The sequence below is a fragment of the Triticum aestivum genome, chromosome 2B, assembly GCF_018294505.1.
Source record: "Triticum aestivum cultivar Chinese Spring chromosome 2B, IWGSC CS RefSeq v2.1, whole genome shotgun sequence".
In the NCBI taxonomy this organism is placed as follows: Eukaryota; Viridiplantae; Streptophyta; class Magnoliopsida; order Poales; family Poaceae; genus Triticum; species Triticum aestivum.
In genome coordinates this window covers 798,770,842-798,784,954 of record NC_057798.1, presented here as the reverse complement: position 1 = coordinate 798,784,954, position 14,113 = coordinate 798,770,842, and the positions used below count along the sequence as shown (strand labels likewise).

General features: G+C 43.6%; 1 protein-coding gene across 1 annotated transcript; it reads right to left on the bottom strand.

Annotated features, from left to right (window-relative positions):
• Positions 1 to 3,508: 3,508 nt before the first annotated feature.
• LOC123047513 (K(+) efflux antiporter 2, chloroplastic) lies at positions 3,509 to 13,904 on the bottom strand. Its single transcript, XM_044471082.1, has 20 exons — positions 12,452 to 13,904; positions 12,049 to 12,217; positions 11,816 to 11,906; positions 11,589 to 11,725; positions 11,458 to 11,517; positions 11,262 to 11,381; positions 10,874 to 10,942; positions 10,592 to 10,657; positions 10,193 to 10,282; positions 9,871 to 9,975; positions 9,665 to 9,793; positions 8,795 to 9,004; positions 8,498 to 8,647; positions 7,262 to 7,315; positions 7,125 to 7,183; positions 6,522 to 6,588; positions 6,268 to 6,444; positions 4,593 to 4,649; positions 4,424 to 4,498; positions 3,509 to 3,942 (listed from the first exon to the last, which is right to left on the bottom strand). The coding sequence occupies exons 1-20, from the start codon at positions 13,879 to 13,881 to the stop codon at positions 3,826 to 3,828; spliced, it is 3,432 nt and encodes a 1,143-aa protein (XP_044327017.1). The 5' UTR covers positions 13,882 to 13,904; the 3' UTR covers positions 3,509 to 3,825.
• Positions 13,905 to 14,113: the final 209 nt, after the last annotated feature.

The window sequence follows — 14,113 nt, the reverse complement described above, 5'->3', positions numbered from 1 at the left end:
GCGCACCCCAAACGGTGGTGAGTGCCATCATATGGGTGGCGGCCGGAGAGGCCGTGCGTGTAGGGCTCCGTCCTCGAGCCTCCTCCCCGTAGGAGGCCCTGCCTTCTTCTCTGCTTCTTGTCCTCTTCCATACCACCTTTCTGATGCCGTCATAGACTCATAGGTGTATAATGGAGCGTGGCTGCGAGGTAATGGACAAGGCGGGGTTTCCGCTGCTTTCCGGGCCCTGCAAAACGCGAAAGGTTTATCTTTCAGGAGATTTTGCAAAAAAGCCCCTGGTTCCAATCGTATTCAGGCGGACGAATGTGGCGACGTCGATGTGGCAGTCAGCGCCCACGTGGCTCGAGTTGACTGAGGCCAGACCAGCGCAGCATACGTAGAGGAAATCGTATAATGGACCGTATGTGAACCCCTATAGCAAGTTTAGGGCTAGTATTTCAGGTATTTTGAACCACATGGACCAAAGTGACCACCGGCGCAAATTTTAGTACGTAGAGTGATTTTTTATCTTTTTAAAATGCTAAACACTGATGTACACAAAAATGTACAATATGTATGAAAAAAGTAGCCATCAAACATATTTTTTGACATATTAATCATGTATTTGAAAAATGTTAAACAAATATAAAAAATGTTCTTGAAAAAACACTTTCAACATTTTTTATACAAGTTCAACATTTTTATGTAAACTTTTAACATTTAATAAGAACATGTTCAACATTTTTTCATGTTATGTACAAAAAATAAAAGAGAACCAACGACAAACGAAAAAGAAACGAAGAAAATCAAGAGATAAGAGAAAAACGAGAAAACGAGTGTCCTAAGTCGTACCAACACTCCGCGCACGGATGAATGACTCCCTCTAGTATCTCTACTCCTAAATTGACACTTGTAACTTCCCCTAAACGGTTTAATTTCGTTCGGGTTTTTTTGCCTCACCACCCACCACTATATATTTCGTCTGGATTATGGAGAGTATTATTTTTTGGACGAGAGAATCACGTTAATTATGAAAAGTATCATCGAGTGTTGAACGGAATGATCACGTTAGTTACAGAGAGTATAATTCTTTGGACATCAGTATCACGTTAATTATGAAAATTATTATTGAGCCTTGATTGGGAGGATCATGTTAATTATGAAAAGTATCACCAAGTCATTAATGCAAATAATTTGGGAAGAAGCCATTAATATAATTAATTAACCAGACAATTAATTATGAGTGCAATTAATTATGTCTATTTAAGTAGGGATTTTTTTTCACACCAACTCAATTATAAAATTGAGTCATTATTGCAATTAATTAATTAGTCACAGGGATGCAGATAATTAATACTAATAGGAGGTTCAACCACATTAATTAGTCATTAGTGCAATTAATTATAGGAATGTTTCCCAACCCCATTCGGCTGAACTGTTCACGAATTTGAATAAATTTTTATGATTCATTTTTTTTAAACATGGACTCAAAAATTGTTCCCGAGTTTGAAAAATGATTGCGAATTGAAAAAATATTTGCAAACTCAAAAAAATAATGAATATCAAAATATGTTTGTGAATTCAAAAACAAGCTCGTGAGTTTAAAAATGTTTGTGAATTTCTTAGAATGATTATGAATTTCAAAATTAAAATTGCAAGTTCAAAGGATATTTGAGATCTGAAAAAATGGTCATGAATTCAAAGTTTGTCCATGAATATGAAAGTAGTGGCAAGGTATAAAAAGGGTAAATTTTTGAAAACAATATTTAAAAATGAACGTCAAAAGAAAAAATTAGAAAAGCCAACAAGAAAAAACCTAGAAAAGAAAAGAAAAAAATGGCATGAGAGCTTCCCAAAACTAGATTGGAAGCTCCCAAGAACCTTCCGGAAACCACTCAGGAGACACGCTCCGTTAATGTGCCCCCGACCCCGAGAGTCCAACTTTTTTGCACATTTTCCTGCATTGAGATAGGGGGGGAGCTGGGGGTAGAGAGAGAGAGGGCGTGCTGGGTGTGAGGGATGGAGTGACAGTGGTGCTCCTGCCTCCACTCTTAGCGCTTTCTCATTTTTAGTGATCCTGAACCACACTATTTTGATCAGAAGAATAACTCCTCTGTGGGATGGACCGGAGGCCGGGGCCTCTCGTGGCAAGTAAGGATGGCAATTTTACCCATGAACATGGATACCCATGGATATCCGACCCGAATGGATAGGATTTAGATATGCTTTTGTGCCCATGGGCGGCGCCCAGAACCGATCTGATTGCTCGCAGGTAGGGCATGGATATAATCTTGTACCCGTGGATATACACAAATCTAACCCCGATAGTATGCATTAGTGGGCAAAAATCTGCTGCCCTACCCCACAGTCACATGTCCCACTGCAATTTTACACTTTGTTATATAAAACATGCAAAAGAAATTGCACAATCCCCACCATAACTTTTACGAATTGACCTTCAATCCCCACTAACATACTCCAACGCCCCTTACCTTACTTTTATCTCCTTGTTAAATAACTCGTCATTCTCATTTTTTAGAAAATTACAAGGTGATATTAGGTTGTTAGTGGACGTTGATTTACCATAAGTTGATGTTTACAATAAGTGAAGTCTAGCTTGCCACGAGGTGAAGAAGAGACGATCTTATGTTAACATTGTCTTATATCTTGTTTATATGTCTTGAGAGGACCCAATGGATATCCAATGGGTATGGATATCCATCGGGTTTGGACATGAACACAAATTTTCACCCGTGAATTTTTTCATGTGTGAGCAAAGACTGTCTTCATGGATATGGATATGGATTTGATATTGTTCAACTCCGATCCAAACTCGACCCATTGCCATCCTTAGGGCTTGCTTCATAGATCAAGAAGATGGCGAATAAAGAGGAAGTCATGGATTGATGAGCCGGAGTGACCGTTAATCCGTCCTGTGTGGATGCCAATGACCTCGGCCCTCTAAAGCCCGTGGGATACTTCCTCCTACCGGTATGGGGGTCCTTCTTGACCCAAACGAGCATCACTTCTCAGGAGAGCGGCACCCTAACTCCACTGCGGTGTTTTCCTGCATCCCTATGCACCCCTTCGCGGAGAAGTTCCTCGTCGAGCTTGGCATCGAGCTAGCTCAGTTGCGTCCCTCTATGGTCCTTGTTGTGCCGCGGGAGGAGCCACTGGTGCTACTGCTTTCCCACTTCTTCATCCGCGACCACCAGGCCAACAGATCGATCCCGGGTCTGTTACTAATTCACAAGGATACTATACAAGAACTCTATTAATTAGATAAGAAAACAAAAAAACATGCCCACAGTTTGATATACTCCATTTAACTGTCCAAAAAAAATCAAAGTGGTCATGAAATATATTTTGCCATAATTTACACTGAAAACTAACTAACATATGTCTACTAAAATCTAGGTCATCTCCCAAGTCTGGGACAAAAAATAAAGAACAGAGGCCAATGCAAGAAGCAATACGTTTCTCAACTTCTATAACGAAAGAAAATAAAAAAACATGGATAAGAGTCGAGTAGAACAGCAAACGCAAAATGGCGGACACTTTCTGCAAAATTCCCAGTGTCCTGCGTGCAACCCTGATAACCAAATCTTCCACCGTCTACTTGACGGGAAGTAACAGGGCTCGAAAGAAAAAAGGAAGAAACAGTGGTCTGGAAGAGAAAAAAAAACAAATGTCCTACCATGCAAAAAATGGAAGAGTTGCCAAGATCGGTAACAGCCGTACGCTCGGACTATTATTTTTGCTACCTTTCTATACGCGAACACATCTACTGTACAGCCCTGGGAGGAGGACAAGGGAGGCAGAGCCTTTCACGTTCGCGTAGTGGGCTCAGATCGCCAGGGCTCCATCAATGGTGTCGCTCTCGTCGTCAGAGACCACAGGCTTCGTTTTCGACATGACTCGAGAGAAGCCGTAGCCCAGGGAGCTCCCACTTGTAGAACACAGCTGTGAAAGAGCAAACAGACACCGGTTAATCAGAAGAAATTTATTGTTGTCTCGGCAAGTTGGTGAACATATATTGTGTTTGTGGCGTCTACTTATTGTTTGTCCATCTGGATTGTCAAGGAAGAAGCAGACAACAATGTCCTTTTGAGTTTTGGGACATGGACAAACAAACCGCTCTGCTCAATTAATATGAGATGTGGAACTAGCATTTTTCCACTAAAAATGTTTGAGAAATACCTACATTTTAAATCATGCAAATGACCATATACTGTACAGCACTACTCTTTACCGAACGGCTAGTAGTTCTTCACGAAGCGCTACTATAACAGATGATGAAAATTCACTGTAAGCTATTTTTGTACCGTGTTCAATTCAAAGCAATTGCATCATTTAAATATTTTTTATATGTTGTGTCATCCATAATAATTTGATGGTTAAAGCATTACGGATAAGATCACTAAATTATGATGCAACCACACACCTCCGTTAACTCTGACAAATGACGATTCCTGAACTCGTTGATCGTTGTTGCAATCTCGGACATTGGAAGTTTTGCCTGCAATACAGTACATGAAGAAAATGGTGCTTACACGTCAAATTCAATACTTTTCTGAATGAGCACATCAGAACAGAATAATAGCGGAGCTTACTTGAGCAAGAACAGCAGCAGCCAATTGAAGACTTGGTTCTAAGGTCTCAGGGACAACCTAAAAAAGTTTTGAATGCAGTTTCATTATAAATTGTATAAACATGGTTGGCAGTGATAAAGTATATGATTAGAAAAACTGGGTAGATAATGACAAGAATACACATGGAAAGAACAGCACGAGGGAGGTTGGCTACTAAATTCTTGATTTCCAATGCATTGGACAATAATTGTACTTGTCATGAATGGTTTTGACATGATTCTGTGTTCGGCCCACCCACCAGTAGTGATTATACATAATAGGTAGGGGCGCCCGCTTGTTTACATTCTAGTAGATCCACTTTTATAACACTAAGGCAGGTTGCTGAATTGCAATTTGTTTTGATAAACTAATGAAACCATTCACATTTCAAATAACATTAGCCAAACTACATGGCCTTTTGTCATACAAGTTGCCCCAAAATGATGCTTTAGAGCATCTCCAACAGCCGCGCTAAACTAGCGCCGCGCCGCAAATTAGGCCTTTTTAGCGCGCGCGCAACGCGGCAGGTCGCTCCAGCGGGCGCGCAAAAACGGCGCGCGCGCTATAACGGGTTGGGCGCGCGGTCAAAAACACTTATCCGCGCGCTGTATTTGGGGCGCCAGCTACAGCGCGCGGCACACTCGAGCGCTCGCGCCGCACTCTCTCCTCTCCTCGTCCTACGCCCCGCGCGCGCCGGCCCCGGCGCCCTGCCACCCACTATGGACGCGCACACCGGCGCCCCGCTCACCCCGCTGTACAGCCGCGACCCCCCCGCCGCCGCCGCCGCCGCCGGAAACCCTAGCGCGGCGAGCGCTGGCGTCGCCACCGCCGAGCGTCGGCCTCGCGCGCAGCCTCTTCTTGCCACCGCGGATGACTACGGCGCCGGGTGGCGTCGCGCCGGCGCCATCCCGTGCCGCCGCCGCACCGTCGAAGAAGGTACCCAATGCGGCGCGGACGAAGAAGGGCAAAACATCCGCGAAGAACAAGGCGGCGGACGGCTCCGGCATCACAAAGGCGAGGGGAAAAAAGCTTGCAGGGCGTTCGCCATGGGAGGCATGAGTTTTGCTTCTCTCATGGGAGGCATGGGTGCACCTCCGGCCGCCATGGCTTCTCACACACATTCCCATGAAGATGCCATTGAAGATTTTGCCAACACCGTCGGAGCTTCACATGATGCGGTGCGTGATGAGGAGAGGGAGGAAGATTCATCTTCGGAGGCGGAAGAGTCGTCTTCGGAAGATGAGGACGAAGACGAAGAAGAGGAAGATGAAGATTGATGTGTCTTTCATGTCTTGAACTTTTAGTTTGCATTTGAACTTGGTTGGATGAACTTGTGGGCATGATTTTGAACTTGTGGGCATGAACTTTTATTCATCAACTTGTTTGTGTCAAATTTTACATGTTCATTTTTGTCCAAAATATCCATATATGCAAAATGCCCGGCGAGTTGCGCGCGCTGTATTTTTGCGCTCTGCTGGAGCGGCGCGCGCGCGCTGCATTATGGCGCGGCTGCTGGAGCCAGCGCAGGCGGGCGCGCAAAACCAGCCGCAGCGCGCGCGCTAAACAGGTTTTTTGCGCGCGGCGCTTTAGCGCGGCTGTTGGAGATGCTCTTAGAAATTAGAACCACACAGTAGACTGTTTTGTGGTGTTTACTTACCGCTGATGCACCGGCTTTCTCCAAATTAACACCATGATCAACATCATGTGCTCTGACAAATGTCTTCACATTTGGAAAGTATTTGCTCAGAGCCCATACAGCTCTATAATTTGCACCAGGAGTATCTAAAGTAATGGCAGCAGCGCATGCCCTCTCAGCTCCAACTTTGTGCAGTACCTAGTAGTCAAAACCAATAAATCATTGCTTCTGTGTTTTGACAAGTGTATAATTGAGTTCCGTAGAATTATGCATACCTCTCTGCTTCCTGCATCACCGAAATATACTGGTAGATCAAGTGCGCGCCCAACTGCCACCCGATCACTGAAAAGTATCCCAGAATTAAATGGTGGAAACTGCACTAGACTTTATCAGAGAAGTTGACAAATTGACTATTGATTATTGAACAAGCACAATGCAGTAGACTAAAATAGATAGAATGGTAACCAAATTACACTAGTTTGTATGGGTCTATCATAATGGAAGTATGGAACCAACAGTAACTAGAAGTAATAGGTGCAAGACCCATCACTCCAGGGTCGCTACTATTTTCCTAGTTTCCAAGTCAACTTACTGGATCCTTCAAGATGGTTTGCTGACAGACACTGTTTGCTGATATAGCAGAATTTAACTCTAGTTACATGTTAATCATCAAAGAAGAATGATAGCAACCATTAGTACACAGCATAGCTAAATCCTAAAACTAGCAAAGTAATTCGCAGACTTAAGCATTGATATACATATCGCAGCCATACTCATGGAGTCATGGATCAACACTAGATTGTAGTAATGGAAACATGTTTCACTACATTTGAATAGTTGTGTTACAAATAAGGTTATTTCCATATCCAGTACCATACCTTCGAACATCAAGCGCTACAAATGGAATTAACCGTTCTGACAGGAGTTGGGCGATGATCTAGCACAAGGAAAAGATGTATTATCAAAACTATTGAACATAGTAGATATAATAGCTCATGAGGATTGCATGACAAACCTGCCCAACACGTCCAAATCCCAAAATAATAATATGGCCTTGCAAGTCATCCGTCTACACAAACAAACAAAATTATAGCTCAGTGAGAATCAGCATCTTACAGGAAATTAAATAGCTGCCGTAATATCACTTGTAAGCAGAGGAGATTGTACAAAAGTAATGATATTCTAACTTGAAGCAAACTTATCTTGCTTTGGGTATTTTTCACATCCGGCATATACTACTAAGCTGGCAAATACCTCATATACAATTACTACTTATCAACTAAAGTTCCTTATATTGGGGAAAACAAGCCGCTTGCATACAGCGCCCCTGACCTAACTGGCTTTTGGACTACTTATTCCCTTGCTTTTGCGATTGTTTTCAGGGACAGGGGTCATATGACTCGCAACAGTTAACAATACCTGTTCTAACCAATGTTGGCCTAACTTTTGCTTGTAAACATAATATCTATAAAAAAATTGTGCAAACAGGCATTAACTGCCTGTTCCTTGCCGAGTAATGGCACTAAATTAGAACAAACTATACAATCCACTAAGTGACCAACCAATCAACGTCAATATTCGGATGGAGGCAGGCAAAGGGCACCTACCTTGCTTTCAGTTTAGTTGGTTCAGAAGTGGTTATTAAATTTCTTTCAAGATACCGGCACCATCATGTAAGTAAAAAACTTTATTACTCCATCAGTATAACTGAGAAATTAAATGCAAACAAATTCCTTTTCAAAATAAATGTCCAATTTACAGATGGCCATTAGTGCTAGTAGTTTAGTACTGACACACTGAAAGTTACTATATCATATACTCCCTCCGTCCGGAAATACTTGTCATCAAAATGGATGAAAATGGATGTATCTAGAACTAAAATACATCTAGATACATCCATTTCAATGACAAGTATTTCCGGACGGAGGGAGTATATACTTAACAAGGCTTCTAATGTATGCTGTTTGAGTTATTAAGGCTGCTCAGTTACTTAAAAAGAAATACATTATCTGGCTTTATTATACACATAACACAAGGAATGCACAGGGGTGTGCATGTAAATGCAGGAAGTTGGGCATACTTTCTGACAGTACGGATTCTCAAAGTCGGAGATGACGGTTCACTAATTTAAAATTTAGACTAAGAAAAATGTTTTTTAATGAAGCCATGATTAAAGATAAAGCCATAAAGGTAACCAAAACAACAGGTGATAGCTGAGCTGACCAATGACAAAAAGAAAGAAAGAATATACCTCACTTTCCACTGGCAATAAACTCCTGACATCATGCTGCTCAAATTTTGATGCTAGAAACTGCCCTCCAGCAGCTAAATATGGTGTCATAGCCATTGAAAGGCCAACCACCAAAAATAATAATGACGATAATTGAGGCGATAGAAGACCCTGCAAAGACAGCGTTGCCATTTTTAAAAATTATTGCTCCCATGATAAACTCATGTGTGAGAAAGAAATATCTCATCGCCTATAAGGCTAACAATAGGAAAAACACAAAACACGAGGTACAGTCATAGAAAATAGTAAATACAATACCTGGTTAACGGCTTCTCCAAAGGCAACAAAAGCAAACTCCCCACCAGGTGCAAGCAAAAGACCAACCCGAACAGCAGCTATGGTGGAAACTCCAAACACTCTACCAATAAATGTTACTAACAGTGTCTTTCCAATAATTAAGAGACCTAATATCAAAGAGACTGCTGGGAAGTTTGACAGAAACAGCTTTGGGTCAATAGACATTCCAACCTGGAAAGAAACAAACCAGGGTAAGCATTAAGAAGGTATCAAATATGGTCGGAACTTACAAAAGGAATTAGAAATGTTCTAAAGTAATTCAAGCATTGATGTTCAAGAAACAAATTTCTGAAATGTTAATGGCATGTAAATCCAAAATAAGATAAACATAAGTGATATGACACCAATTAGTGGCATTCTTATGATTCTATGCATGGCAAGTTGTTGAAAGGAAGAAATAATAGCTCTACGAGCAAGATATATTGAAACAATAAGAAATACATGAAGTTGCCTGCTAGAAAAGAAATAAGATATTATTGCGTCTTGACAGCATCAATTGAGATAGCACAAATGATCATCAATTTTATTTAAAATATATGATACGAGAAACTTGTGATAATAATGAAATTCTGCAGTAAGATTAGAGTGGAGCGAAAAGGGTTCAATATTGAACAGTTAAATGAAATGAATAAGGATTTCATGTGGGTCAATGCATATGTCGATGACTCCATGACTAATGAACTAATAAACAAGAATTGACCTATTATGGTATCTGCAAAACTGCATTATATATCTGCTCCATCATATAAGAATGGTACACTCAGCAACAAAATCCTAATGGTATAGGCTACAGGAATTAATATCTAGTGAGATTGTCTTCAGAGCCCTCACCGTCATAAAGAATAGACCTAACAGAAGGCCACGGTAAGGAGCAATATCCGACTCAACCTGCAAGGAGAACTCTGTTTCTGCTAACAACAAACCAGCCAAAAATGCTCCCAGTGCCATTGATAAGCCAGCCTATAAAGAAATGTACAACAATATGAGATGTAGATTTCAGGAAAGCAGGGTCAGAATTAATCAAATAAAATACATACCCGAGCAGTAAGAAGACTTGTCCCAAATATAACAAGGAGAGTATTTGCTGAAAATATCTCAGCATTCCGATTTTCAGCAATTTGCCTGTAAATTGGCCGAAGGAACTGTTCAACAATAAAAAATGTGAGTCAAACAGGTACAATCAAATTATAAGAAATGCAGGTGCAAAATAAAAGGACTAAAACGCACACACAACAGCGGCAGCTATACATAAATGCAAGGTATGTATGTGTGCTTGTTAAGCTGGCAGTTAAGAAAGAGTTATGCAAAGTTTCTCATAAGATAAGCATATCAACTAAAATGAATGAATATACAACTCACCAAACGACCTCCAGCAATGATGGCAGTTATAGCAGCTATTGCCTTTACCGCAGCCATTCCCATAGCTTCCAATATTGCTTGGAAACCAACCTGTAAGAAGCAGAGAAGTATCAAGGGCCATACCCATACCGTTAAAACGGAAAGGCTAAACACATGCCTCTGGACATTAGTGCAATGAAATATCATCATGTTTGCATAGCTCTGCACATTCAAGAACATTATGGAAGAAATGGGTTTTGTAGTGCTCAGTAGAAGTGACAATCAGAGAAGAGGGTTCAGAAACTTGGGTGAGCAGTTTATGTGATGTGGATTCTTTGAAAAATATGTAAAATGGTGGGCATCAAGAAAAAAAAATGTGCTAGCTCGACAAGCAAAAAGCACATGACATAAAAAGCTTACCCCTCCTTTTGAAGAATTAGGTGATATGAGTGGGATCAATATCAACAGAACCACCACGGCCAGATCCTGGACACAAATTAAGAAACATCTGTTAAAAAGAAGTACAAGGCTGCCAATATCAAAAGGTGGCTCATTTCTTTCACTAAAATGAGATACTACAGCTGTACCCATGGCCAAAAAAAAGCTTATGAACATCGTCGAAGGGACATGATGACGCGCAATGGCAATAACATGAGGAGAGAGCCCTGAAAAGGTATCTGTCAGACCATGCTCAAACTGTACCTGGAAAAGTAGCACAGAAAATGTGGCGCGTCCATGCCGTGATGTGCTCTCCCCACGTTCTTGTAGCACCTAGCGAAGCAAAAAAAACAGCAAGGGCTCAACAGCACAGCAACAAAAGATTCTGATAGAATTTTGAAGAATACAGATAAATATGTAGAAGAAAGAAAGCATTTAGCATTACGCAAGCGCCCATGCTTCAATAAACCAAGTCTAGGCCTGAATATTGAAAGTATGACCACAAAAAAAAATCCAGCCAATCTACTTTTTCTCTGAAGAAATTGCTTCTGATGAACAACTTCATTCAATATTTGATAATTATGATGATTTGTGCTGAAAACCAGCCTAGCAAAATTCGATAAATAAGATAATTGCCAGTTAAAAATCATACTTGCAAGACGACAGCTGTGGATGATAGAGCCAACCCACTCCCAACAACAATTGCTGCTGGTCCTGGTAGTGCTGCAAAACGGTGAGCTGCCAGACCAACAGCTGCTGTAGTAACCAACACCTGTCGATTGTTACAATTTGTCAGGGAGTAATCAGCATGCACAACTGTTTGATGATTACATAGGCATTGAAATTACCTGAGCAGAGCCTAATCCAAAGACATACTTCTTCATCGAACTTAACCTTTCCACAGAAAGCTGCAGATACAAAAAAAATATTAAACTGATGCTCCCGGAAAGAAGAATCTTAAAAATCACTCAGCTTGTACCTCAAGGCCAATGTTGAATAACAAGAACACGACTCCAAATTCAGCAATTGCCTTTGTTCCATGGACATTGCGGATGATAGAGAGACCATATGGACCAATGAGGACACCAGCAGCAAGATATCCAAGAACAGGACTACCTATGATATCGAAGTGCATTTAATAACCGAACATGCAAATATGCTGATTCTTATCAAGGTACATACAGGTAGCAGATACGCAAATCTCACCTCCAGGTATTTTCTGGAATAATGGTACAAAAACAACACTAGCCAGCAGCAAATATAGGATGTCAAAAAGCGAAGCTTCTTCCTCATTTACCTAAATAGGGCAATAAAGGGCATAAGGAAGCTACTTGGAAGCTAAACTTCAAATTAGTTTACATGAGCGCTAATAGAGTGGTCAGACAAATGAATTATGAAACTCACTGATGTACAGGTTCAGACTAAACAGGGACAAATACCTCTTGATGAGGTAAGAGCTCGATTAGCTTCTTTATTCTTTGTGGTAACTGCCGTATCTCACGAACTATGGGCTTTGCAGTGGAGGTAACTTCTTCAATACTTGTAGTGGTTATGCCTGGCTGCTGAAACAATTGACTATTCTTCTCAGCTCTATTGAAGAAGAATGCCCTATGGTACGCACACAAGGAAAACGTCATTTGAGAAAGAGCTGGTTAAACAATATGCATGAAATTGACGAAAAGCATGTTCAACCACTGTAAACGGAATCACCCACAGTTATATTTATTCCACAGATCAACAGATGGGCATACTATAAAAGTATACAAGGTAAACAGATGGAGATATGCAAAATAAAACAGCAGCCAAAAGAAAAATTCTACATTAGTTCACCATGCAACTCACCCTGCACCAATAAGCAGTATCCCGGCAACAAGAGCTGGTGCTTGTTTTCTTGCTGATTTCATTAGCCCTCGGAATACAGATGTAGGTGTAAATTCTCCATCAGATTTGGAGGAGAAGAAAGACGCCGAGAAAAAACGAGACGACCTCTTCAACGATGATTTGGAAGACTCCTGCTTCTTCCCTTGCTTTGACTTATCTACATCAGGCTCAGCTTCTTTCTGAGGCTCAACAAGCAACTTGTCACTGCGTTCTTCAACAGGCATTTCATTAGACGGTTCAAGCGGCTCGATGCCTTCAGCAGCCAAGTCGCTAATCTGCATCAAACGCTCGACATTTGACACCTCATCCCTTTCAGAAATGTCAGCCATGCCGTCACCGCTATAGTCATAAACATCAGAAAGATCATCCTCTTCGTCACTCATGTGCCCATCAGCAGCCGGCACCAGCTCCACAACGGACTCAACCGCCTTCTCCGCCTTCTGTAGCGCCAGCTCCGCGTCGTTTGCACGCTTGGCCGCTTCCATCTCAAGAGCCACGGCCTGCTCAGCCAACACCATTATGTTGGAAACGTCCTCCTCGGCCTTGGACGCGTCCAGGAGAGCCCTCTCGGCGAGCTCGGTCAGCCTGTCGACCTCCTTCTGCAGCTCCATCTTCTTCCCCTGGACCCGCCCGAGCTCCTCCTCGCACTTCGACAGGCTGGCCTGGCACCCCTTAATCTCCTCCTGAGCAGAAGCAAGCGCCTCCTCCTCGACGTCGTCGAGGCTGACCTCCAGCTGGCCGACGGAGCCCCTCTTGGCATCGAGCGCCTCCGCGGCGAGCTGCAGCCGGGCCTCGGCCATGGAGAGCGCCATGGTGGCCCTGCGGACGGCCTCCTTGGCGTCGTCCTCCTTGCTGATGACCTCCTGCACGGCGGCCACGGCCGCGGAGACCTCGGTCTGCGCGCTGTCAGCGCGGTCCTTGAGCGCGATGGCCGACTCGGATATGCGCTGCGCCTTGCCCTCGAACATGGTGCTGTTGAGCCGGGCCACCTCCAGCTCCTTCCTGGCCTTCTGCAACAGGTCCCTGAGGTCGTCGACGTCGACGGCGGCGGTGCGGGCCCTCTCCTCGGCGTCGGACCCCGATGTGGTGCCCGTCTCGTCGCCGCCCTCGCTGCTGCCCTTGGTGCCCTCCAGCGGGCCGTCCACGTAGGCCAGTGAGTCGTTCCCCTGGCACCGCGCCGACCCGGTCCGTCTGAGCCGGAGACGGGCGGAGCCCCCGTGGTTTGGGGCGGCGTAGAAGAGGCCGCAGCCGCGGAGGGCCGAGGCAACCATGAGGTTCCCTCCGCCGCCGCCTCGGTGCCGGGGTCGGCGCAGCGAGCATGCCCCCCGGAGGGAGGCGGCGCCGATCTGCAGGCCCGGGGCCCGCGGAGACGCGAACCTGGACAAATCCATCCTCGCCTGTACCTGGCGGAGACGCAATCGAAAATCAGGAACGGGGAGAGGCGGGCGGCATTATTAGATGGGCAGAGTAGCGGGGGAGTGAAACACTGCCCGAAGTGAGGCCCGCCGAATCGGACGGCGACGGGTCCTCGATGGAGGAAAACAAAAATCCCCCAAAAATCGACGAGCGGGCGGGCGGGCGAGCGGGGCAGTGGATGAATCCGGCGGAGTCGAGCGACGGGGG